Below are 27,903 nucleotides of genomic sequence, written 5' to 3' on the forward strand. Positions count from 1 at the left end.
GCTGGTTCACTACAAAAGCAGCTTTGCCTTTCCTGGAATTGACACCTCCTCATCAATTTTTGGGAGTGGACTACATCCACCTGATCGAATTGGCCCTGTCAACACTGGTTCTCCACTTGTGAGGTAACTCCCTTCTCTTCATGTGTCCGTATATAATGCCTGTATCTGTAATTTTCACTCCATGCATCTGAAGAAGTGTTTTTTTTACCCACGAAAGCTTATGCCCAAATAAATCTGTTAGTCTTTAAGGTGCCACCAGACTTCTTGTTGTTTTTATGGATACAGACTAACATGGCTACCTACTGATATGTGAGTCCCATTTCAATATAACTCATGAAGGCAAGCAACTGAATATTTACAAAATGTACAAGTGCTATATACACATGCTAGAAATCTAAATACTAAGATGGGTGAACTAGAGTGCTTGGCATTTGTCAAGGCTCCTTTCCCACTTTGAACTTTAGGGTACAGATGTGGGGACCTGCATGAAAACTTCTAAGCTTAACTACCAGCTTAGATCTGGTCCGCTGCCACCACTCCCAATGTGCTAATTCCCTTCCCTGGGTAGCCTTGAGAGACTCTTCACCAATTCCCTGGTGAATACAGATCCAAACCCCTTGGATCTTAAAACAAGGAGAAATTAACCATCCCCCCTCCTTTCTCCCACCAACTCCTGGTGGATCAAGATCCAACCCCCTTGGATCTAAAAAACAAGGAAAATCAATCAGGTTCTTAAAAATTAAATTAAATTGAATTAAATTTTCTTTTTAATGACAGAAAAAGGTAAAAAATCATCTCTGTAAAATCAGGATGGAAAATAACTTTACAGGGTAATCAGATTCAAAGAGCCCAGAGGAACCCCCTCTAGCCTTAGGTTCAAAGTTACAGCAAACAGAGGTAAACACCTTAGTAAAAGGTACATTTACAAGTTGAGAAAACAAAGATAAAACTAACATGCCTTGCCTGGCTGTACTTACAAGTTTGAAATATGAGAGACTTGTTCAGAAAGATTTGGAGAGCATGGATTGATGTCTGGTTCCTCTTAGTCCCAAGAGCGAACAACCTCCAAAACAAAGAGCACAAACAAAAGCCCCCCCTTCCCCCCACCAAGATTTGAAAGTATCTTGTCCCCTTATTGGTCCATTGGGTCAGGTGTCAGCCAGGTTATCTGAGCTTCTTAACCCTTTACAGGTAAAAGGATTTTGGTGTCTCTGGCCGGGAGGGATTATAGTATGGTACACAGGAGGGCTGTTACCCTTCCCTTTATAGTTATGACAGCATTAAATGAGGATATTGATATAATAGGCATCACAGAAATTTGGTGAAATGAGGATAATCAAGGGGACATGGTACTACCAGGGTACAAAATATATAAGAATGACAGAGTAGGTCATGCCCATGGGGGAGCAGTACTATATGTGAAAGAAAGGATAGGGTCAAAGTGAAAAATCTTAAATGAATTAATTGTACCATGGAATCTCTATGGATAGAAATGCTTGAATAGTAAGAGTATAGCAGTAGGAATATACTTCTGACCACCTGACCAGGTGGTGATTGTGAAATGCTCAGGAAGATTAGACAGGCTACAAAGGCAGAGAACACAATAATAATTTCAACTATTCTCATATTAAACAGGTATATGTTACCTCAGAAAATGCTGCAGTGATAAAACTTCTAGACACCATAAATGACTGCTTCTTGAAGCAGCTTGTCCTGGAACCCACAAGGAGACAGGCAATTCTTGATTTAGTCCTAAGTGAAGCACAGGATCTGGTCCAAGAGGTGAATATAGCTGCACCGCTTGGTAATAGTAACCATAATATAATTAAATTTAGCATACTCATGGGAGGGGAATGCCAAAGAAACCCACAATGGTAGCATTTGACTTCAAAAAGGGGATTTCACAAAAATGAGGAAGCTAGTTAAATAGAAATTAAAAGGGACAGTCACAAGGGTGAAATGCCTGCAAACTGTGTGGAGACTATATTAAAACATGCATCAAAGGGGCTCAAACTAAATGTATATCCCAATTAAAAAAACAGTAAGAGGACCACAAATGCCACCATGGCTCAACAGCTGAGTAAAAGAGGTAAAGGCAAAAATACATCCTTTAAAAACTGAAAGCCAAATCCTAGTGACAAAAATAGAAAGGAGCAAAAACTCTGGTAAGTCAAATGTAAAAGCATAAGGCAGGCCAAGAAAGAATTTGAAGAGCAACTAGCTAAGGACACAAAAACCACCAAAAAAAGGTATTAAATACATCAAAAGCAGAAAGCCTACCAAACAGTCAATGGGGCCACAGGACGATTGAGGTGCTAAAGGACTACTTAAGGAAGACAAGGCTATTGTGGAGAAGCTAAATGAATTCTCTGCATCTGTCTTCATTGCCCTACCAAATTCACAGCCCATGTTGGTCAATTTCATGATTATACGATTTTTAAAATCGTAAAATTCATTATTTCAGCTATTTAATTCTGAAATTTCATGGTGTTGTAATTGTAGGGGTCCTGACCCAAAAAGGAGTTGTGGGGGGTTGCAAGGTTATTGTACGGAGGGTTGCAATAGTGCTGCTGGGTAGAGCCGGACAGCTGGATAGTGGTGGCTGCTGGCTGGGAGCCCAGCTCTGAAGGCAGAGCCCCCGTCAGCAGCACTGCAGAAATAAGGATGACATGGTATGGTATTGCCACACTTACTTCTGCGATGCTGCTGGCGGCGCTACCTTCAGAGCTGGGCAACTGGCCAACAGCCTCCACTCTCCATCCACCCAGCTCTGAAGGCAGTGTTGCCACCTGCAGCAGTGCAGAAGTAAGGGTGGCAATACCGCAACCCCCCTAAAATAACCTTGAGACCCCCCTGCACATTCCTTTTGGGTCAGGATCCCCAATTTGAGAAACGTTGGTCTCCTGTGTGAAATCTGTTTAGTATAGGGTAAAAGCACACACAAGACCAGATTTCCCAGTCCGTGAATTTCATAGCCGTGAATTTGGTAGGGCCCTAGATATGGGGGAAATTCTCACACCCAAGCCATTCTTTTTAGGTTACAGATCTGAGGCACTGTACAGATTGAAGTGTCAATAAGGGGGTTTTGGAACAAATTGATAAATTAAACAGTAATAAGTCACCAAGACCAGATGGTATTCACCCAGGAGTTCTGAAGGAACTCAAATGTGAAATTGTAGCCCTACAAACTGTGGTATGTAAACTAGCGCTTAAATCACTCACTGTACCACATGACTGGAAGGTAGCTGATGTGATGCCTATTTTTTAAAAAGGTTCCAGCCCGGCAATTACAGGCTGGTAAGCCTAACTTCAGAATCAGGCAAGTTGGTTGAAACTATAGTAAAGAACAAAATTATGAGACACATAGATAAACTAGATATGTTGGGGAAGAGTCAACACAGTTTTTCTAAAGTAAATGCATGCGTCTCCAATCCATTCAGATTCTTTGAGGGTGTCTACAAGCATGTGGACAAAGATGATCCAGTTGAGATAGTGGTGATGGGATCCCCTGGGTGCAGCCTGGGACTGTGGGACCGCTGTGCCCCCTTAACTCTCCAGCCTGGGCTGTCTCTCTCAATGCTTTGCCAGTGACAAGGAGCAAACCCCTCCAGGCACTGTTATCACTCAACACAACCGCATGTGGAGCCCCAGACCCAGCTAGATTGCATGAATGCTCCCAGAGCAACTCATGAAACCACACAGAGAGAGGCACCAGCCAAATCTCCCCAGCTCCCAGCCTTGTACCTCAGAAAAATACCATCTTGCACTGTTCAAGACCCTTTCTTGAGCAATGCAAGTTTATTAATTGGTTCACACTTCATCAATGGAAAGTGGATATACACCAGCCTTTGTAAACCTGAGCAGATTTACCAAGCACTTCAGGCAAACTCACTGGTAAAGGTAAACAGTAAAACAAGATTATTGATTACAAAAGATAGATTCATAGATTCTAGGACTGGAAGGGACCATGAGAGGTCATCGAGTCCAGTCCCCTGCCCTCATGGCAGGACCAAATACTGTCTAGACCATCCCTGACAGACATTTATCTAACCTACTCTTAAATATCTCCAGAGATGGAGATTCCACAACCTCCCTAGGCAATTTATTCCAGTGTTTAACCACCATGACAGTTAGGAACTTTTTCCTAATGTCCAACCTAAACCTCCCTTGCTACAGTTTAAGCCCATTGCTTCTTGTTCTATCCTTAGAGGCTAAGGTGGACAAGTTTTCTCCCTCCTCCTTATGACACCCTTTTAGATACCTGAAAACTGCTATCATGTCCTCTCTCAGTCTTCTCTTTTCCAAACTAAACAAACCCAATTCTTTCAGCCTTCCTTCATAGGTCATGTTCTCAAGACCGTTAATCATTCTTGTTGCTCTTCTCTGGACCCTCTCCAATTTCTCCACATCTTTCTTGAAATGCGGTGCCCAGAACTGGATACAATACTCCAGTTGAGGCCTAACCAGCACAGAGTAGAGCGGAAGAATGACTTCTCGTGTCTTGCTCACAATGCACCTGTTAATGCATCCCAGAATCATGTTTGCTTTTTTTGCAACAGCATCACACTGTTGACTCATATTTAGCTTGTGGTCCACTATAACCCCGAGATCCCTTTCTGCCGTACTCCTTCCTAGACAGTCTCTTCCCATTCTGTATGTGTGAAATTGATTGTTCCTTCCCAAGTGGAGCACTTTGCATTTGTCTTTGTTAAACTTCATCCTGTTTACCTCAGACCATTTCTCCAATTTGTCCAGATCATTTTGAATTATGACTCTATCCTCCAAAGCAGTTGCAATCCCTCCCAGTTTGGTATCATCTGCAAATTTAATAAGTGTACTTTCTATGCCAATATCTAAGTCTTTGATGAAGATATTGAACAAAGCCGGTCCCAAAACAGATCCCTGCGGAACCCCACTCGTTATGCCTTTCCAGCAGGATTGGGAACCATTAATAACAACTCTCTGAGTATGGTTATCCAGCCAGTTATGCACCCACCTTATAGTAGCCCCTCTAAGTTGTACTTGCCTAGTTTATTGATAAGAATAAACTTTTTAATTTTTTCATTTAAAGATTTTAAGTGATTATAAGTGACAGGCAAAAAGTCAGGGTGGTTACCAAAAGAAAAGAAAATATAAGCATGTAGTCTAAACCTTAACCCTTATCACACTAGACAGTATTTAGATCAAGTAATGTTCTCACCCCATTGGCACTTAAAGTCCTTAATATACAGGTTTGTCTCTTAAACCTGGGTCAGTCTCTTCTGTTGGAGTCTTCAGTTTTCTGAGCATTCTTGTTGCTTGCAATGTAGGTGGGGGGAGGAGAAAAGACCAGGCATGAGACCACTGTGTTCTGTTTTAAAAAAAAAAAATCTATGGAGATATACCTATCTCATAGAAATGGAAGGGACCCCAAAGTGTCATTGAGTCCAACCCCCTGCCTTCACTAGCAAGACCAAGTACTGATTTTGCCCCAGATCCCTAAGTGGCCCCTCAAGAATTGAGCTCTCAATCCTGGATTTAGCAGGCCAATGCTCAAACCACTGAGCTATCCCTCCCCCCTACCCCTATTATATTTTATACCCTTAGTCCATGTGCTTGGAGAAAATAAGTCTAGGCATGTCTGGTGGGCATTGCTGAGTCACCAGACAAGGTTGAGCAATTCCCCTGGTGTGGCCTTGTACAAGTGAGTCACTGAATTGTAACTCCCTTGCTACACAATGGCTGTTGATGGTTGTTCGACACCTGCCCAGATGTTGGTTAGCTCCCTTGTCCTTGTCTTTGGGGATCTAATATCTGGGCAATTCCCCAACTCACAGCATATTTTAGTGACAACCATACAACACAGTCTCATAACTTCATATGCACTAATGATATACATATTAGATAGAACAAAGGCTTTCCGCAGATCATATCCTTTCCCCTAATACCTCACGTGGCATGCTTTATGTGAAATATCACAATTATATATAAATGATGAATATGGGGGTTACAGGACACTCCCCCGAGGTATAGAGTGTCACAATAGTATACTTGGACCTTCAGAAAACCTTTGACAAGTTTCCTCACCAAAGGCTTTTAAGCAAACTAAGCATGGGAGAAGGAGGAAGGGCCTCTCATTAATCAGTAACTGTTGAAAGACAGGAAACAAAGGGTCAGTTTTCACAGTGGAGAGAGGTAAACAGTGGGGTCATCCAAGAATGTGTATTTGGATTTGTGCTGTCCAACGTATTTATAAATGATCTGGAAAAGGGGGTGAATAATGTCAAAATTTGCAGACAAAACAAAATTATTCAAGATGGTTGAGTCCAAAGCTGACTGCAAAGAGTTACAAAGGGATCTCGCTAAATTGGGTGATTGGGCGACAAAATGGCAGATGAAATTTAATGTTGAGTCCAAAACAATGCATACTGGAAAAAATAATCTCAACTATACATACAGAATGATGGAGTCTAAATTAGCTGTTGTCACGCAAGAAAGAGATCGGAGAGTCATTGTGGATAGTTCTCTAAAACATTCATTCAATGTGCAGTGGCAGTCAAAAAAGCCACTATATAAATCCATGGTATGCCCACACCTTGAATACTGTTCTGCATGCAGTTCTGGTTGCCCCATCTCAAAAAAGATATATTAGAGTTGGAAAAGGTGCAGAGAAGGACAACAAAAATGATGAGGAATATGGAACAGTTTCCATACGAGCAGAGATTAAAAAACTGGGACTGTTCAGTTTAGAAAAGAGATGAGTAAGGGGGGGGGTATGATAGATGAGTAAGGGGGGGGGTATGATAGAGAGTTTATAAAATCATGAATGATCTGGAGCACATAAATAAGGAAGTGTTATTTACCTCTTTACATAACACCAGACCTAAGGTGTCACCCAATAAAATTAATAGGCAGCAGGTTTGAAACAAACACACTGTCAACGTGGGATTTTGTTAAGGCCAAAAAATTATAACTGGGTTCAAAAAAGAATTAGATAAATACACAGAGGATAGGTCCATCAATGGCTATTAGCCAACATGGTCAGGGATGCAACCTCATGCTCTGGATGTTCCTAACCTTCCAACTGCTAGAAGCTGGGATTGGATGGCGGGGAATAGATCACTGCAAATTGCCCTGTTCTGTTCATTAGCCCTGAAATATCAACCACTGGCCACTGTCAGAGGCACAATACTGTGCTAGATGGACCATTGGTCTGACCGAGTATGGCTGTTCTTATGCTCTGATATGGCCAATGACATGATTTTATGTGACTTACATGCTGATATGCCATGATTTGACATGTCCCTAAAGTCAGCAACATTTAAAAATATTCTGATCAGAAAATGCAGCTTCCAATGTTTGAAAAATTTACTGATACCAAATGTCCTGGTTTTGAAATACAGCTACAGTCAAAGGTAATTTTTTCCAAATCTGAAAATCTAAATATGCAACTTTCATTCATATATTTTATGTCCAGCTCTCTGAGGGCTTGTACACACTACCACTTATGTCGGTATAACTTATGTTGCTCAGAGGTGTGAATAAGGCACCCCCTGATTGACGTAACTCCAACCTAAGTGCCTGTGTGGCCAGTACTCTGTTGGCATTAGAGCTTCTCCTGCCAATATAGCTACCCATCGCTTGCGTACATGGTTTTATTATGGTGATGTGAGAGCTCTCTTCCGTCATCATAGAGCGTCTTCACCTGACATGCTATAGCGTCACAACTGCATCAGCGCAGCTGCACTGCTGTATCGCTTCTAGTGTAGACTAGTCCATGGATATAGAAATCTCTAATTTTCAGGTAAAGGGTCTGATTTTCATTTACTCTAAGGCCACTGCTCAGACAGCATAAAGGGATCAGAAACTAGGCATAAATTACACTGCTCTACAGCCAAAATGCTTCTGAAATAAATGTAGTCAAACTTTACTAATTCTGGGTCACTGAGAACGAAAATGATGCTTAAAAGTGTTGATTGGCTCTAGTTTTCAAGATATGCTATTGGGTCAACATATATGACCCTTGACTTGGGAATGGCGGAGGCTAAGTGAGTTATAAAGGGAAGGGATCTCAATTTAAACCAGAAATGACTAAAATACATCTTTGACTGGATCTATGAATAAATTTATGACTGGGTTTGGACAATACTTGCTTTTTAGGCAAAACAATGAATGAATGATGCAATCTGAAGATGGTATTGCGTCATACATGATATGAATTGCATCATGTTATTCCTAGAAGTCATGGATGATGCAATCATAACGAAGCTTACATCACTCTGCTGAATAAATTGCCCTAGATCAGCTCTAGAAATCATACAGTGTCGTGCTCTCTTATTTGTCAGTGTTTGATTTTGCAAAGGGACACATTTCAGTTTAGCGAAAGTGAGCAGAGATGCCTCGTACTTGTGTGAACAGTGCAGATAACTTCTGCTATGTTTGTGGTGAAGTGACTTTTGCATCACAAAAGCGCAGTATAACCACTATGGTTAAGAAAGCCTATCACCTTTATTTTGGCTGCAAAATTGGAGATCAGGACAAGAGGTGGGCCCCACACATATGCTGCAACACTTGTGCAAAAAATCTTTGCCAGTGGTTGAACAGGAAAAGGAAAGCTATGCCTTTTGTAGTGCCAATGATTTGGAGAGAGCCAACAGATCATACCAGCAATTGTTACTTCTGCATGGTGCCTCCAGTTGGGAAAGGTGTGTCAAAGAAGAAAAAGTGGACTGTGCATTATCCAAACATTCCATCAGCTATACGCCCAGTACCCCACGGAGGAGGACTGCCGGTTCCTGATGCACCAGAATCATTCTCACTTGAGTCAGACGAGGAAGAGGATGAAACTTCTGGTCCTGAACCATCAATGTCACAGGACTCACATTTTCTCCAATCCTCCTCCTCTGAACCACACCTCATAACACAAGGTGAACTGAATAACCTTGTCAGGGATTTGGAACTACCCAAGAGTAAGGCAGAGCTGTTGGGCTCCAGACTACAGCAGTGGAATCTCCTGGCAGGTGATGTTAGGGTTTCCATGTTCCGTGACCATCAAAAGGATCTTGTCCCATTCTTCTTCATGGAAGGTGATCTTGTAGCCTGCAACAACATCGATGGTGTGATGGGAGCCCTCAACATCGTTCACGATCCAGATGAGTGGAGACTGTTCATTGATTCATCAAAGATGAGTCTTAAAGATGTTTTACTGCATAATGGCAATGTTTTGCCATCAATTCCAGTTGGTCATGCATCCATATGAAGGAAACCTATGACAACATGAAACAACTTTTGAGGTGCATAAACTATAACCAACATCAGTGGCAGCTCTGTGGCGATTTGAAGGTTGTTGCTCTCTTGCTTGGTCTGCAGACTGGATACACAAAGTACTGCTGTTTTCTCTGCAAATGGGATAGTCGTGCAAGAGATTCCCACTACATCAAGAAAGATTGGCCACTCCGACAGTCATTGGAGCCTGGGAGGAAAAAAGTGTTCAGCATCCACCACTTGTTGAATCAAGGAAGATTTTGTTACCACCCTTACACATCAAGCTGGGTCTGATGAAGAACTTTGTCAAGGCCATTGCCAAAACACAAGCAGCTTTCAAATACCTCCGTGGAAAATTTCCAAGGTTAAGTGAAGCTAAGATAAAGGAAGGTGTCTTTGTTGGTCCTGAGATTCGTGAACTTCTTCGAGATGATGCATTTGACCATGCACTGCGTGGCAAGGAAAAGACGGCATGGAAAGCCTTCCAGTTAGTGGCAATAAATTTTCTCGGAAACAACAAGGAAGACAACTACAGGTTGTTGGTGGAAAACCTCCTCAAGGTATACAAAAGCCTTGGTTGCAAAATGTCACTAAAGATACATTTTTTGCACTCTCATCTAGATTTTTTTCCACCAAATTGCGAAGCAGTGAGCGACGAGCACGGCGAGCGATTTCACCAGGACATTGCAACAATGGAGAAACGCTATCAGGGCAAATGGAGCCCATCAATGCTTGCAGACTATTGCTGGACAATGACAAGAGATGCTCCATTTAATGAATACAAGAGACAAGCCAAGAAGCGCCGAGTAGACAATGAATAGGACTAAACTATGTACATAATAGTTTTTTGCCTTTTGTTTCATAATAAATTTTATTTATATAAGCCTTTTGCTGATTTTTAAAGTGTTACATAAACAGGACAGGAGAAATATTATCATGTAAAGCAACCATAAACACATGAAAAGACCTAGGTTTACAATTTATGATTAAAACTCTACTATCTATACATAGACATAAAATGTAAAAACTTAAATATCTTAGAAACAGTAGCCAATCAGTTGTTTTAATTGTCATATTTGAATTCAGCACATCAAAATACATAATAAATAGCACATTTTATCTCTGAAGCAGACGACTTCTCAAAAATTGTAGACCAGTTATTTCCCTTACTGTGCTTCTCATCAGCACCCCAGCTCATCCCTTTTGGTATCGCTGATGTCCAGTGATGTATTCTGTGTAGAGGTCCCGTGACCATTTAATGGCATCCGACACCATGAGTTGCTGCATCAATATTAAAGCCTAATAAAGTCCAAAGAGGTGTTTGACTCAAAATTCAGAAATCAGGAAGATATTTTTAGGGATTTCATATGTATTAATGTCATAACAATTGGCCCATAGTTGAAAAGTGGAAGGAACACATAGTAGTAAAAACATGTAACCCCTTTGGAGGGGGTTGTGACAGGTTGGGTCACAGAAACTCCCTCAAGACTGTCATTAGATGTGCTGGGATACCACTGAGAACAAACCCCCCTGTCAGAGAAGGCATCACTCCACTCCCGTCTTGCTGAGTTAGACACTTCAGTCAGCTTCAGCACAGACCAAGGGGTTTGGCCATGCCCCCCTGCAGTTCACTGAAACTGAGATCCACTCAGCTCAGGGGCTTCCTAGTTAACAGAGACTTTCCCAGCTCCCAGTATTCAGTCTTTCTGGGAGCCTAAACCCCAAATAAATCAGTTTTAGTCTGTATAAAGCTTATACAGGGTAAACTCATAAATTGTCCGCCCTCTATAACACTGATAGAGAGATATGCACAGCTGTTTGCTCCCCTAGGTATTAATTGCTTACTCTGGGTTAATTAATAAGCAAAAGTGATTTTATTAAGTATAAAAAGTAGGATTTAAGTGGTTCCAAGTAATAACAGACAGAACAAAGTAAGATACCAAGCAAAATAAAACAAAACACGCAAGTCTAAGCCTAATACAGTAGGAAACTGAATCCAGGTAACTCTTGCGCTCAAAGATGTCCCAATAAGCTTCTTTCACAGACTAGACTTCTTCCTAGTCTGCGCCCAATCCTTTTTCAGACCAACGTTGTGGTTTATGGCCTGGGTCCAGCAATCACTCACACTGCCGTAGTTACAGTCCTTTGTCCCAGTTTCCTTCAGGCATCTCTTTGGGGTGGAAAGGCCATCTCTTGAGCCAGATGAAGACAAAATGGAGAGGCTTCCAGGGCCTTTTATCTTCTCAGCGGAAACCCCTTTGTTGTTCTGTGCAATATTACTGCAACAAGATGGAGTTTGTAGCCACCTAGGCAAGTCACATGTCCATGAATGGTTCAGCTTTTTACCGGTAGAGCAGCCATTGCTCACATGCTACCTTGAACGTTCCCAGGAAGGTTCCTCATATGTGGACTGGAGTCTCCTCAGGTCCATTGTCCATTTAGAAAATACAATCTTGATTGGGCACTTAATCTGAAGAGTCCCTTCACAATAAGCTGGCCAAATGCTTCACTGGTACTACTTAGAATCAAACACATTGAGATACAAGTACGTAGCCAATATTCATAACTTTAAATATAAAAATGGTACATACATACAAATAGGATGAATATATTCAGTAGATCATAACCTTTGCAAAGATATGGTACATGGCATATCTAGCATAAAACATATTCCAGTTATGTCATATTTAAACTCATAAGCATATTTCTATGAAGCATAATGGAGTGCCACAGGGGTGATCTGAAATACTACACCAAACCTCCAAGGGACTCACGCCAGAACTACAGCAGTAATGGTGGCAGAGGCCAAGGACTCTGTTTCCCAATTTGCCTCGGTCCAGGCCAGAGATAGAACTGACAGCTACTGGGAGCAATCATGAGCCGGGACTCAGAATAAAGGGTCTGACTTTACTTTCAGTGTGCTGTGTTTGGAGTGTAGCAGGGAAAGGAGTTATTCAGCTGGGGAGGACCCTTCTATCCTCTACATTCCTACCCAAGGGGAGACTTTGAGCTCTTATAGGATTTCTGGGACATTGAACAGGGTCATTGCAGCAGAGACCAGAAACCCATGAGACTGAGGAGAAAGTCATAGTGAGGCTACCAAGAGCTAGTCTAATTCATTTGAATCCAAAGAGTCAAATCCAAAGAGTCAAGGATGATCTGATCAACCTTGGTATGGATACGCTGTAAGAACACCCTTGTTTATTTAGTGATATTGTGTTTTAAACTGGCCCCTGATTTCAGCGTTTCTCCACCCATCACAGACTGTGTCTAAACTCATCATATGAGTAGATAAGTGCTGGGAGGGAGCAGTGTGGCTGTAAATGTTGGGGGTGGGTTAGAGTTTATGTATTGTTAATTTTGTCTTTTATTATCCTAATCTTTTTTTCCATTGTTCCCTATCCTGAGTTTCCCATACATAATAAATCCCCTGTTACTGTTTTATCACTCTAAGAATTGTGGTAGGTGTTTTATTTTTTGTGCTCTGACTGACACTCCTATGTACAAGATTGGATGATGAATATTTTCCTAAGGTTCAGGGCCTCTGTGTTCACTGAACTAGGGGGCGTTTCCTTGGGTGGAGGCACTGGATGCCCTTATAGCCAAACCCAGGACTCATATCCCTGAGGAGAAAAGGGAGAGGCTGCAGCCATGCCTCAGGATGGGGTTACAAAATGGAGGCACTGCTGGGATTCTAACTACAACAGGATTTTGATTGATAAGAAGAGTAGGGCTTGTCTACACGTACAGCGCTGTACCACTTAATGAAGATACTACCTATGCTGATGGGAGAGCTTCTTCTGTTGGCATAGAAAAGGTGGTATTTTGTATCAGGTGATCTTATCACCTGACGTAGGGCTTGTCTACACTGGCAATTTACAGCTCTGCAACTTTCTCGCTCAGGGGTGTGAAAAAAAACAAACCCTGAGTACAGCAAGTTTCAGCACTGTAAAGTGCCAGTGTAGACAGTGCACCAGCGCTGGCAGCCGCGCTCCCAGCGCTGGGAGCTATTCCCCTTGTGGAGGTGGTTTGCCGTAACTACACATGCCACGTTAAAACTGCCACGGCAGTGCTTTAATGTTGCCAGTGAAGACGTGCCCTTAGTAGTATCACAGCTACGTCCCAGGATGCCTCTCAGGAAGGAGAGAGATTAGTATCTTCACAGTGTTATTGTTTCTTCTTAAATGGCTCATTCAGGATGATTGCTTACTGTCTGGTGGGCGTTTTCCCAAGTACACACACAGTTGTAATTGTTACATAGTCAATATTCCTAACTTCAAATACAGAAATGATACATGCATACAGATTGGATAATCACATTCAATAAATCATAACCTTTCCAATGATAACTTACATGAGCCATCTTGCATAAAGTATATCTTAGTTATGCCATATTCATATCATAACCATATTTCTATGAAGAATATGGGGTGTAACGCCACAGACTTGTTAACATCAGCTAAGTTTGATGCTACAGGGCACGGATGGTTTTCAGCCTTGTCTGCTTAGGACTTCAGTCCTGACCCAATTTGAACACCACTGATGTAGATGCTCTGGCTCAGAACAGGACACACTAGATTCTTGCCCCTGGGGTAAAGGCTGTGTGACTAACTGGGAGCCTGTCCAGAAGTTATCCCTATCACTTATGCCCATTTCACCCATCTGGTCATGACTTCTTTACTGCAGCTAAGCACGTCCACCCTGAGAAAAGCTCAAAAAACAGACCACAGTTTAAGAGACTTTATTTATGCTCTAGAGAAGGGAAAACCAGAGATGTCAGTAATCTTCTCACCAAGATGCACCCTTTCTTTTAAGATAATGGAGTAGGCTTACCCCCATAAATGGGCTGTTACATTGCACAAGTCAATGTTCAACAGCCCTGAAGAAATAACTAGTGCTTCTGGTTAAGTTTAGGAGGCTTGTCCTACATTCGCTCCATGAAGAAATGGGACAGCTGGGAGTGGACAAGACACTTGATTTAGTGAAATCCCAGTTCTGTTGGGGTCATGTATAGCTAATTATGAGGGAAAGCATTGCAAGGCTTGTTTTAGATGTCTACAGAGGATGACATTGCCAAAGAAATCTGCCCCTTTGGTTAACGTCACCAGCAGTGAACCCCTAGATCTTTTATACATGGACTGTTTAAGTGTGGAAAGTGATACTAAGAACAAGGAAACATACTTGTGGTAATGGATCATTTCACCTGATACATGCAGGCTTTCACCACCAGGCACCAGAAATCCACTACTATTGCTAAGGTGTGGTGGGAAAAGTTGTTTGTACACTATAGATTACCTTGTAGAATCCATTCAGATCAAGGAACAGACTTCAAGAGTAGGTTTATTAAAGAACTATTGCAAATGGCAGCTGTGAGGAAATCCAGAACCACGCCATATCATCACCAAGCAGACCCTCAACTGGAGAGATTTAACAGAACACCATTAAACATGTTTGGGCACATTAAGACCTAATCAAAAACCCAAATGGAGTCAGCAAATCAGCTTTCTGGTGCATGCCTATAACTGTACAAAAATGAGTCTACAGGATATTGTCTGTTACTTAATATTTGGAAGAGAAGCCAGACTTCTGGTTGATTTGTGCTTCAAGGTGTCAGCTGAAGGAGTTTACTTTTAGACATGTCTTCAGTATGTCAATTGAATAAGAGTCGTTGAAGGAGGCCTATAAAACAGCGACAGATGCCATAAGAAAATGCAGAGAATCTAACAAGGCCTGCCATGATTCCCAAATAAGAGATCATGCCCTGCAACCAGGGAATCAGATCTTAATAAGGAATTTTGGACTCCTAGGAAAACATAAAATTGCAGATTGATGGAAGGCTGACACCTCTTTCATTGTACAAAAGTTACTGGACCTACCTGTTTATAAAGTTTGCTCTGAGGATGGGAGAGAATCTATCAAGACTCTGCACAGGAACCATCTGCTACCTGTTAGACAACTTACCCCAAGCAGTAACCCTGTACCAAAAACATCTGTCAAAAGAATTCCTGTCATTAGGAGAAGAAATAAAGACAAGAGAGTGTTACTGTATCATCTCCTGATATAGTGTATTCAGCTACAGCTGAAGAATCAGTTGTTTCATATACTGATAGTGGGTATCGTTTCCTGTGTGGGGAAATGGTTTATGAGCATATCAGCCTGATGATGTTCATAAGGGCCAAGTTTTATGATGAAACTAAAGTCCCAGTTTCAACAAAATCTCCATATCTGATCGGTCTAATCCTGCTACAACTATAGATTAGTTAAACCCTTTGGAAGAATTGTTCTTTCCACCACAAAATCCAGAAGATATGACTATGGTTATAGAGGAAGAGCCCCACTGAGGGAGAAGTTGCAGACCCATACATGGAACCTGAGATGAGGAATGCATGACTTACTGCTGCTGAAAATCCAGCTGTATCCAGACACTCTGGATGAAAGGTGAAACCTACTGTAAAGTTAACCTAGGATTCTGCTAGTGTCTCCTCCAAAGCGCTTCTTCAGATACTTCGTAAGTGGGTATCAAGAATGGACTGTCCAGTATTGGAAAGACCTCTATGTTGTCCTTGGGTTTTAGTAAGACATTGTGTTTGTCTGTATTGATGTTTTATTATGTATTATTTTAAATGTTTTTAATTAAGTTCTTGATGGGGACCTCAAGGGTACATCTTCACTACCCACGGTATCAGCGGGTAGCAATCGATTTATCCGGGATCGATATATCGCATCTCGTTAAGACGCAATATATCGATCCCCGAACGCGCTCACTGTCGACTCTGGAACTCCACCAGAGCAAGCGGCGGTAGTGCAGTCGACGGGGGAGCCGTGGCCGTCGATCCCGCGCCGTGTGGACCCCAGGTAATTCGATCCAAGATACTTCGACTTCAGCTACGCTATTCGCGTAGCTGAAGTTGCGTATCTTGGATCGATCCCCCCCGCCCCCCCAGTGTAGACCAGTCCCAAGTTTTCTGATGTAGGGGAGCGTATACTGTCTTTTGAGGGGTTGCTCCTGAAATACCACACTCAGCCTCTAAGGGACTCACCCCTGAACTACAGCAGTAATGATGGCAGAGGCTAAGGACTCTGTTTTCCAGATTGCCTCGGTCCAGAGCGGAACCAGAACACAGTTGGCAACACTACTGGGAGCAATCATGAGCCAGGACTCAGAATAAAGGGTCTGACTTCACTTTCAGTGCACTGTGTTTGGAGTAAGAAGCAACAGAGGGTCCTGTGGCACCTTTAAGATTAACATAAGTATTGGAGCATAAGCTTGCATCTGATGAAGTGGGCATTCACCCACGAAAGCTTATGCTCCAATACTTCTGTTACTCTTAAAGGTGCCACAGGACCCTCTGTTGCTTTTTACAGATTCAGACTAACACAGCTACCCCTTTGTTACTTGTGTTTGGAGTGTAGCAAGAAAAGGAGCTATTCACCTGGGGAGGACCCTTCTATCCTCCACATTCCTACCGAAGGGGAAACTCTGAGCTCTTATGGAATTTCTGGGACATTGAACAGTGTCATTGTAGCAGCGACCAGAAACCCAGGAGACTGAGGAGTCACAGTGAGGCTACCAAGAGCCAGCCTAACTGCACTTTTGAATCCGGAGAGTCACAAGGATGATCCAACCATCCTTGGTGTGGATACTTATAAGAACACCCTTGTTTATTTAGTTTGATATTGTCTTTTAAGATGGTTACTGATTTCAGTGCTACACCACCCAATCACAGACTGCGCCTAAAATCACTATTTGCCTAGGCACGTGCTGGGAGGGAGCAGTATAATATATATTGGCTGTAAATGTTGGATGGGGGGTAGAATTTATGTATTATTAATTTTGTCTTTTATTATCCCATTCTGTTTTTTCCATTGTCCCCTATCCTGAATTTCCAATACCTAATAAAGTCCCTGTTACTGTTTTATCACTCTGGGAATTGATAGGGGTTTTTTTGGTGCTCTAACACTCCTGTTTATGAGATTGGGTGATGAATATTTTACAAGGGGCAGGCCTTCTATGTTCTCTGCAATAGAAGGAGTTTCCTTTGGTGGAGGCACCAGGCGGCCTGATAGGTGAACCCAGAACCCACACTCCTGAGGAGGAAAGAGAGAATGCTGCAGTCATGCCTCTAAATTGAGTTATGTATATATGCATTTGCTGTAGATGCATCCAGAAGATCTATCAAACTATCAATTCAAAGGAAGACATTTGAAACTGTATTCAATGCCAATTACTGACAGAATTTGGTATATGTATGCAGTTATATTGGTAAGAAATAGCCACGTGTTCTAAGGAGGTGTTTAAAGGTTGGTTTATTCCTGAATGTTTATGATAAGATACACATTTAAAACACAAACTTGTATAAAATGTGTTCCCACAATACTGTATAATTGACTCTCATCAAAAATAGACTACGAATATACAATAATGTCAGAAGCTTAGTATAGTAAAACGCCACTTTTCTGAACAGAAGGGGGAACCTGGAGTTTATTAGCTAAACAGGGACTCAACTAAGGAGAATGTTTCCATGCAAAAGTTGAACATATAATGAAAACACATACAATTAGAATTGAGGGAGAGGAGATCTGTTGTACATCAGTTTTGTACAGCAAACAAGTTACAGGGATAGAAAATATATTTTTTCTAACAAAGGTCTATGTATTTAATAATGCTTGATGTGAGAAAACAAGTAATTTCTTCTCGCCTGTACCCATTTATCTGACATTCATTACTTAGTAAAACTTAACATATTGGCCAACATGCAAACAAAGTAGCAAAATATATCAGAATTCCACTAAATGCACAGTCTGAATACACAGCAAATTGTATAGGTCAAAGGTATTTGCTGATTCTTTTAAGACCCTTATAGTATTGTATTTAAATTGTCTTTGTTAGGGAAATGTAGTTTTGAAACAGTTTTTTTGCTTGCCAAATCAAATTATTATAAATTGTCCTCTTTTCTTTCAATGTAACATTTCTCATCCTTTAGGTTATGATTCATGAAGAAGATTTACCGGCAGTTTCTGGGCAGGGGTATACATGCCATGAACCTGCTCCCTGTCCATTTCTAGTTTTCCATTATAGTGGATTTATTCAGCCATTTTCAGGTGGCTTGTTGTCCGAGGCAAGGGTGACCCCATAAACTACTGAGTCCTGACCTGCTGCCTATGAAATGTTATAGGAACTGATGCCTAATTTAAAATACTATGGAAACTGTCTCAAAGGATTCTGAGGTAAATCTGAGGAGGACCAATAGTGAGTGGCTGTATGTTGAGAATTCCCTAATGTCACAAGTTAACTCAGAGTATTTATGAGCACTGATTTGGGAAATATTAGAGGATAAATTATTATTGTTATTATTATACTGTTTTTTAAAAAATCGTTCTTATTGCACATAAAAACCTGCATTACTCATATGACAAGATAAACCATTTTCTTGCCATTTATTTTTTTGGTCTTTAGCCCTAAGTGTCGGTGGCTATACCTCTGAGCTTGCCCATACAGTACACTATTTAAAAGATCTGGATCACTTGCTGATGGTGTCCTACAGGTGATAAAATACCATATCCTTCTGATCTTATGAACTAGAAAAGTAATCACCTCTGCTTCATCAGATGGTTCTTCATATACAGGTTGTTTCATATCCTCATAGGCAGACATAATCACAGCTTGAAATAAATTGATCAAGACACAGATCATCACCAGCATAAAGGAGGCTAGGAAAAGACCACCCAGCAACCGGTTGGATGTAAAAGCAGTGTCCTTAAAAGCTGAAACACAATAGGAGAAAACAGTCTGAGCTGAATGAATCATATTATTATAATTCCATTCATGTTGGCCAAACACTAGGTAGCCAAAAGCCATGTATACAAAAAAGTACACTGCCACCACAAGTGCCATAGAACAGATTCCAGGAAGAGCTGCCAAGATGGATCTTTGTGCCAGGCGCACATCGTAAAAGAATCTGGAATACCTGAGAGTTTTCAAAACTATGAGAAATGCCAAAAAGCCCATAATTATCCTCAAGGTCTGATCTACATGAGAAACTGTATGGAAAGGAATGAAATCATTTGGATTAAGTAAGTAAAACTTTACTATATCAGCCCCCATCTTAAATTTGATGACTTGCAGAAAAACAAAAAAGAAAAACACTGACTTTAGACCAAAATTGATTAAGTTGGAAACATTTTTAATATACTTTGTCCTTTCTTGGCGTATGATGTGAATTTCATCCATGATATAAATGAGGAGAAAAGCAAGAACAGTTATAAACACAAAAATTTGTGTTCTGCTTTGCTGCTGGAAAATTGGGAGCGTGAAAGAATGTACTGACAAGCTTGTGTTTATGAGCCCAAAATGAGAAACTTCAAATATGACCGAGATGCTGCAAAATAAATGTACATCTGGATTAAATGTAGTTAGTTCAATAATCACAGCCCATGTCTCTTCATCAAACCAATTGCTATTTTGTAAAACATCCAGCCTTTTTGTTGAATTAGGCCGCTGTTCCGCAGGGAAGAAGTAAAAAGTGTATCCCCCTGGTCCATATGTATATAATTCTCCATATGAGTAATACACCCACTGATTTCTGTTTGACTGGTATGTAAACCCTACATAGTTGCTGGTGTCACTAGTAACAGATCTGTTGGCAACCTTTGTCCAGGACCCAACATAGTCTCCTCTCTCTTCAGGGTCACTGCCATATTTATGAAGACAATGGCTTTTACTGATCACAAATTTATTTACAAAGCTGTGAGGATGGAAACATTTTTTCTCAGTACTTTTTGCCCTTACTTGCCTCATCCTTGGCAAACCTAGGATTTTGGACCAGCTGTCAGAAAGAAAAGTTGGTTGGTGATTATTGTGGATCAAAGGCAAAAAGACATTATTCACCCACAAGTAAATGTGTTCTAGTTTGTCCACGTTGGAGAGCTTGAGAGAAAATTGTTTATGAATAACTTGATTGTAGTAAAAGCTGTTGGTGTTTTCTGTGGAATAGGCAATATTTAATACTAGGGTTAAAAAGACAAAGTGACTGACAATGTCCTTTAGGAAGATGAAAACTTTGCTTTTAATTTTCTCTCTTTTCCTCATGATTGTCATTTCATCCTCTTCTAAGGGCTGATACTGCTTGGTGCCTCTGAGTCTGATAATTTCATAGTGCATCTCTCTCATCTCATCTGCATCCATAGTAACTTCATCCAACCTAATCTCAAGGAAATTTTCCCTTGTTGACCAAGGGATGTTTTCACAGTACTTTGGATAAATTGTACTCAGGGCTGAGAAAAGAATGATTTTTAGGGTTTGAAGAAGAAACACACTCTCAAAAAATGAGGTTGTTGATGCTAAAAGCCACTCTAATGAAGTTTTGTAGCCATAGGACAGACCATATAATACGATGAAAAATGATGACACCCCTGCTACAACTATGACCAATATCCAAGAGACATAGACACACCACCAACAAAAAGTTATCTGTGGCCTTTTGCGAAAGAGCATGAAGGGGATGTTTAGTGGTTTTCTTTCTTTCTGAATGCTGGCATCCTTTTCTTCTGCATAATTATTACTGAAATTGGAGTTTGGCGGTTGGGTCTGTTGCGTTTTAGCCTCTGCAGCTGAAGTATCAGCTGCATTTTCCTCCTCTGCTGCAATTGCATTTGCAGCACCCTCAGAGATTATGCAATTACTCCACATTTTTGGTGTTCTTTGTTTTCTTTTCTTACCAAAATATTGCAAACTATATGAATCATTAGCATTGGAACAGTTCTCTAGAGAATTGCTACTCACAGATTGTGTAGAAGCTTCTGCAAGGTACCATTTTTGCAGACGTTCCTTCCAGTTCCTAAGGTTTCCAGACATGAAGGGTGAACTTTCCTTTGGGTGATTCTGAGCTGCACTACGTGGAGAAGGCTCCTTCTGTGAATACTTAAACAAGGCAGTTATAATCATTTGCACAGGGATGGTAACCAAAGCACTTTCAATTCCTATTATTACTGATATCAAATATCGTAAGTGTATTGAAACAACTTCTTTATTCTTATCGGCATTAAAGAACATAATGTTAACAAGCAGGGTACACAATAGTACTGCTAAACAGCAAGATAATCTTTGGAGTCTGTTGAAAGAGCCAGTGACAACCTGAGCAAAAACAGATAACCATATGTGACTATCTACAAGGTCATTGGCAATATTTATAAAAAAATAGTCCATTTTGGCCAAAGGTACTCTTGGGTGTGTAACAACAAATGACCTTTCTAGTAAGCGATCGTCCTTATCGAGAGCAAGCCATTTCCTGCAAATAAACAGCCAGAATTCTTTAGTATACATATTTTCAACTTTTACTCTACTTAAGAACCAGTCAGGAGAAGAACCTCCGTTATTGTGCCAGACCCTAAGGGAATAAATGTCTCCTAAATCATTCTTGGTAGTTAGCAGAAAAGTATCAATGCCTCCTCGAATGAATGACGGATAATTCAGGTGCAGTAAGTGATGCACGTCACTGGTGCCATTTTGGCCTATGAGTTGGAGAAAAACATCTGCTGTGGTTCCAGCTCCCAAGCGACTGCCTGTGTATAAAGTGACCAAGTAGCACACTTTATCAAAGGGGTCATTGTCTTGCAGGACTATAACTTTGTCCCTGCTAACTCTATCAGTCCGGTCTTTTCTCAGGGCCCAGAGAGCCAGGAGAAAATAGACTAAAAAAATGAAAAGCACTGTTAAGAGGGTCACTGCGTTTTTGTGTATTTTTGCTAAAAGGGATTTTTCCAGATCCACTGGGTTGGGGATCACAAATACTTTGGAGGCCAAGAACTTGATATTGAATTTGGGGGAACTGGGTATGGTGCGGCTTGCTGTTCTCTTGGTGCGCTGCTTCACCTTGCAGATGCAATGTATCCTTTGCCAGCTAGTAAGAGGGCCAAGAACACATGTACCTTCTTTCCACTGACTCTGCACTCCATCTAGGTCTAAGCAGGCAGCATTAAAAAGGGATATGCTCACCAATCTGTTGTTTCTGTACCTTACAATAGATTGTGATTGCAAGATAATGGAGATGTTCCATTTATCTGTCCCGCTGCCTGGGGCTGTGGCCCTCAGCAGTGACTGTGGGAGACAGATAACATAAGGAGCCTTAATCGCACAATCTATGTTATTTGACTTATTCCCACTTGCAACTGCAGGCTCATTGTGAGAAGCAAAAAAAGAAACTATAGGAGAGGTGTGGGTGACATTAACACCTACGTATATAAATACCTTGAAAGAAACTTTTAATTTAGTCAAAATCTGGATAAATACATCCTTGGAGTTTCTGTCCACTGCAAAACTAAATCCTCCAGTTGTTTTTGGGAGGGTTTTATCAGGCCCTATTGTCAATTTAAAAGTGGCAGACTTCTTGTCTTTTCTAGCAATAATCACTTCTGCTATTGCAGGCATGATCCCTATTATGTCACCATTCACCTTGGTTCCTGTCATTTTGAACCCAGTGACTGTTGTTACAATATCTGACCTATATGCCAACCAAGGGAAGGGGTTCTCTTCAAACTCATAAAATACAGTAGAAATCACAGCATCTATTGGCAATTCCGAATGATCCCCCTGCTTCAGTGTTGGATAAAAGCAATTCTTGCAGTCTTTTTTGGCGGAGAAAGTATTTGTGACATCCCACTTTTCGTCTTTCTTTAAATTAATGTTCCAGCTTTTGGCCTCCATTACAGTTTCATTTTCTCCAGGGACTTTGCCTTGTAAAACTATTTCTGCTAAAGTCTCCATGACGGAGAAGGTTTGTTTAACTGCATGCACATTGACATTGCTGAGGTCTAAAAGAGAAGCTTTTAGGACATTGGACAGGCCTGTTAGTATACCAGTGCTCAGAAGCTCTGCTTGTTCAGACCCAAGGCTTTTATCCCTGAACACTTTTAGTGCTTCACTCACTTCTTTCAATTTTTGAATGGCAAGCTGTTGTGACGCTCTATTTACTTCAGTGACTTCCTGTGTTAATTCCGAAATACAAGCAACTACTTGATTTACTTCCATTACATTGGCAGTAGGAATACTCAAAGACTGATTAAGAAGGCTTTCCCTAAATTCAGCCTTAGACACCTGGATAGTTGGTGCAATTTTAATATCATTTAAAATTGAGGCAACCATATAAACCAAATATCCTACATTTAAATAATCTCTAATTTGAAGCAACGCTGTCATTGGTGCACTTGATCCACTGGTTAAAGCAAGCAGTTCGTTAAGCATAATATCTGTCGGTCTACTTTTGGCTGGATCCTGCACTGTTGTGTGTAAAGTTACTTGGGAAAATGCCCCAAGGGAATCATACACTTGAACATAGATTGTCAAAGTATACTTCTTAGATGGTACACCAATGGGGAGAAAAGATGGAGGAGTTTTAGGCTGATAGCCAAAATACACTATTGTCCCCAATGTATTCTCCTCTAAAGAAGTTATTCTACTGCTTTTCAATAAATCTGAGGCTGCTATTACTTTATATGTAAGAGGTAAATTTTTATCTGAAAATCCACTACACTGAACAATGAATTTTGTCAGGAATGCAACACCGCTGGTTGGACTGACAGTACACTTTCCAATCCTAGGTGGAGAATTTACATAAAATGAGTGCCTGGAGGTTGATGACCTACCACCCCAAGTGGTTATTTTTAGGAGAAGAGTGTATGACCGGTCTGCAATATTCATAAAAGTTAAAGCATGTATAGACAGGTATGCACTAGACTTCCCTGTTGAAGTTTTGGAAGCCCAATCAAATTTAACTTCAGTGAAACTTGCTGAAAAAAGTGACCAGTGATAGACTGGTCGACTAGTCATTCTACAGTTTAGGCATTTTCCAGACAATGTAAATCTATCTGTTGGAATTAGAATTTTACCACAATTTTCAATGCATATAACATTCAGAACAGGTGGAGATCCAGGCCTCACGCTTACGGTTTGGTCAGCATAACTCTTTCTGTTATCCTTTTGAATGACCAAACGAAAATGGTACACAGTATTTCCTTGAAGGGTTTCTGGCAAAACAGTCTGAGTAGGACCAGAAAACTTTATCCATTTCAAATCTACCTGGTTTGGATGACAGGTCCCATTTGTACTCACTGTCATGTTTGCATAATCTGATACACGTTTTGTACAGTACCAAGTAAATGTGAGCCCCTCTAATCGGTCCACTGAATCAGGATCAGAGGAAGTAGATCCATCCAGAGTCCAATGATCAGAAAACCCCACTGTCCGGAAGGTGCCTCCAGCAATGACTGCCACCAGGTCACTCTTCTCGACCTGAACAAAAACTGTATCTGAGCCTTCCAAAACACCCTCAGATGCAATTATTTTAACAGAGAAATTAAACAGATACAAGCCATAATCTAAACTAAAGCTGGGAATTGGTAAAATGAGCATCTGTCTTCTCCAGATGAGGGGTGGATTTAAAGGTTTTGTCCAGTCTGGAATAGTCGTGACATTTTGAACACCATAGATTTTCCAGATTGCTTCTGTACGTACAAGATCCGTGCAGTTAACTTGCAATTTGGCATACAGGATAAGTTGTAACCCTTTTTTAGTACGTATGATGGGGTAAACAAGATCAGGCTTCTGGATTCTCAAACGCTCTATGAAACAAGGTTTTTTCTGACAAGACACCAGTGACTCCATGACCTTTGAAGCATAAGTGTTGACTGTGACTTTTAAAACAGCAGGTGTAAGTCCACTTCTGGTACAATTCACTTTTGCCACAAACCCTGTGTATAGGGCAGGATTAAAAGGTAAAACAGAGCGACGGACAAAGCGGGCTGCATTTCTGACATGATCATCATAAGTATAAGTATTGTTCTGGATGACGTACTCTTTTCTTGACCCAAACAGCTGCAGGTTGAAGGTCCACTCACACTGCAGCATCGGATGTTGCACAGGAATAAACCACACAATGTAGATCAAACTCCGCAAAAAAGAAGGACCACTGTTGAAAATGTGGACTTCTATATCTCTGTTCACTAGAGACCTAAACAGGGCTCCTTTCCGGTTCAGATACAAGTGCATGTTGAACTTGTACCGTTGCAACCTCACAAACTCAATCGTGAGCAAGAAGGAAAGGCTCTGCTGCTGGAAGAATATATAATGGGTGTTGAAGCCATCATCAGGGGCACTGGCATTGTTTGCTTGGGTGGTGTAATAAAGTCCATGGTTGCGGCTAAAAATGTAAGTGCCAGTCTTGGTCTTCTGGGCATTAAGGGTGAGGTAGGTGGGAGTTTCACTGTTCACTGTCAGGCCCAGCGTAGCATTGGAGAAACTCAGCTCCCCTGCTAGATCCCCAAACCATTCTCCATCAACATGGAAGTAGATGCTGGCCAGTGCCATTTCACTAGCCTGCCGGGGCATGGAGTCAGCACAGAAGTTGCTCCGCAAGGCATAAGAATTATAGGAGGCTGACCAGCCCTCCGTCCCCTGCATGTCCAGCAGCCTATATGCCAGTGTCCTGGGGCCAAGGGGCTGTAGCTTCCAGGAGAGGCTGAGGGGTTGGTAAGGAAGGCTAAACAGCTTAGAGTGGGCACTGAGGACATGCAGCAGAGCCGGCTCCACCCTCAGGGTGAGGCTGAGGCTGATCTGAGGCCCCTGCTCCATGCTGATTGAAGCAATGTAGAGACCACGGCGGGTATAGTGCACAGTCAGGCGGTAGCTGTAGTAGGAGGCACAGACCTGGTGCAATTCAGCTCTTGGGTAGGCAGCGGGTGGGAGCAGCTTGTGGTGCTGGTTGCTAGGAATGAGGAGTGCAGCAGGGCTGCCCCCGCGGCTGCTGAAGCGGTAGCGCCAGGCTGAGCTCTTGAGGCGTGCACACCAGCCCAGCTGCACGGGCTGCCACTCCAGGATGGGGGGTTGCGGGGGCCAAAGCAGGAAGAGCCGCACATCCTGCCCGGAGACCTCGATGCTCAGGTTGCGGTGCAGACACGTAGGCACGGCACACGAGGCCGACTCACACTGCACCGTGATTCGGCTTGAGGCCCAGGGTGGAGCAGGGCCCCCCCTAGCCAGGCCCGGTCCCAGCACTGCCCTGCCTGACCAGCGAGACGTGTCCTGCACCCAGGCCGCGTCCCGGTACCAGCGGCAGCGCGGTGGGGGCGGCAGTTGTGTCTCTCCCTCCTGGGCGCCTGACACTGCTCCCGGGGCCCGCGCATAGCGCAGCTCGATGGGCCCATCCCACAGGCACGAGGCCCAGACCTCGCTGTCCTGGCGCCGATAGACGCGTCCGTGCGGGCCCGAGCAGGTGACCCGCAGTGGCGGGAGCTGGAAGCGCGGGGGGCCCGCAGCCGCCCGGCACGGGGGGCCGCAGCAGCCCAGGAGCTGCAGGAGGAGGCCGCGGAGCAGCAGCGGAGGCATGGCGGTGGCGGGCCCAGGGGTGGCCCCTGGCCCGGGAACAGACATCGCCCAACGGCTCCAACTGCCACGGAGCAGCCGCTGCGCAGCCCGGAATTCCCCGCGCCCCGGCACGGCCCGGAGCCCCCGATCTCCCCATTGCCCCCCGGTGCGGCCCTATCCCGCCCCGCGTCTTATGTGGCGCCCAAATTCCTCCCTTCCCTGGTCTGGGGCTCAGGGCCGGGCCGGGCCGGGCTCTCCCGCAGCCGGCTGGGGCGCAGCGCTGTGACCTCCAGGGGCCGCTACCCGCTCCGCGGAGCCCGATCCTCCCGTGCCCCGCCCCCCGGGGAGGTGTCTCCCTGCTGGGGGCGGGCCCGGCGCAGCCCGAGGGGCAGAGAAGGGGCCGGGGACATGGTGCCGCTGAGAGACTGCAAGGTGAGCGGGGAGCCGCCGCCGCCCTGGGGCCCGCGCGCTGCGATGGGCGGGGGGCGGGGGGGTCTCTTCCTACCAGGTGCAGTTCGTGGGGCAGGTTGGTTGGTCGCCGCCCCCCCAACAAACACAACAACCTGCCCCGCGCCCACAGTGACATGGGGCTGGACGGGACCTGGAGCGGCGGCTTCGTCCGGTTGCAGGCGCGGGCAGCGCCAAGTGACCCTTGAGCCTCCCGACAGGCGATTGTGCCGCCCGTTCTGAAATACCATGAATACAAGCGGCCGTTTGCTTTCCGCAATCACGGAGGGTTTTGTGGTGGTGACTTACCCCATGGCTCCTGGGTCCCAGCCCCAATTCTGCCCCAGCCTGCCTTTTGCAAGCCCTTCACTTCTCCCTGCCTCAGGCTCCCTGGCTTAAAGTGGGGGATAACATACAGTGCATCTGTCTCACAGGGATGCCAGACACGCAAGGGGGGTGAAGTAATATCTTTCAGTGGACAGACCTCTGGTGGTGAAAGAGGCAAGCTGTCTAGCTACATCAGGGGTGGACAAACTACAGTCCGCCAGCCAGATCCGGCCCGCAAGCTCCCACTGGAGAGCAGCGTCTGGGACTTGCCCCACTCTGGCGCTCCAGCTAGGGCGCAAGGTCGGGGGCCGCTCCACGCAGCTCCCAGAAGCTGTGGCATGGCCCCGCTCTGGCTCCTATGCACTCCAATGGCCCCATCCGGTGCTCCAATGGGAACTGCAGGGACGGTGCCTGCAGATGGGGCAGCGCGCAGAGCTGCCTAGCCGCGCTTCCGGGTAGGAGCCAGAGAAGGGACTTGCTGCTGCTTCTGGGAGCCGCTTGCGGTAAGCACCGCTCGGAGCCTGCACCCC

General features: G+C 43.3%; 2 protein-coding genes and 1 long non-coding RNA gene across 4 annotated transcripts in view; 1 reads left to right on the forward strand and 2 right to left on the reverse strand.

Annotated features, from left to right (window-relative positions):
• Positions 1–1,626: 1,626 nt before the first annotated feature.
• On the reverse strand, positions 1,627–27,223 carry LOC117884138. The gene is made up of 3 exons (XR_004647501.1): positions 27,105–27,223; positions 5,201–5,297; positions 1,627–1,713 (listed from the first exon to the last, which is right to left on the reverse strand). It is a non-coding gene; the product is annotated as an uncharacterized LOC117884138 (long non-coding RNA).
• Positions 17,536–26,817, reverse strand: PKDREJ (polycystin family receptor for egg jelly). Of its 2 annotated transcripts, XM_034784249.1 has the most exons (2): positions 24,185–26,817; positions 17,536–21,163 (listed from the first exon to the last, which is right to left on the reverse strand). In XM_034784249.1, exons 1-2 carry the CDS (start codon positions 26,663–26,665, stop codon positions 18,650–18,652), a joined length of 4,995 nt encoding a protein of 1,664 aa, XP_034640140.1. In that variant the 5' UTR covers positions 26,666–26,817; the 3' UTR covers positions 17,536–18,649. The 2 variants fall into 2 exon arrangements, with proteins under 2 accessions (XP_034640140.1, XP_034640131.1); XM_034784240.1 differs by having other exon boundaries at positions 17,536–26,815.
• The window catches only part of LOC117884127 (tetratricopeptide repeat protein 38-like), a 30,095-nt gene continuing 29,103 nt past the window's right edge, over positions 26,912–27,903 (forward strand). The window contains exon 1 of the mRNA XM_034784273.1: positions 26,912–27,031. Coding sequence (XP_034640164.1) covers positions 27,008–27,031 — 24 coding nt within the window. The 5' untranslated portion in view covers positions 26,912–27,007. The remainder of the gene's footprint in view (positions 27,032–27,903) is intronic.

Source organism: Trachemys scripta, chromosome 1, assembly GCF_013100865.1.
Source record: "Trachemys scripta elegans isolate TJP31775 chromosome 1, CAS_Tse_1.0, whole genome shotgun sequence".
Lineage (NCBI taxonomy): Eukaryota > Metazoa > Chordata > Testudines > Emydidae > Trachemys > Trachemys scripta.

Coding starts and splice junctions, on each gene's coding strand:
- PKDREJ (XM_034784240.1), bottom strand. CDS start 26,665: ATGTCTGTTCCCGGGCCAGGGGCCACCCCTGGGCCCGCCACCGCCATG.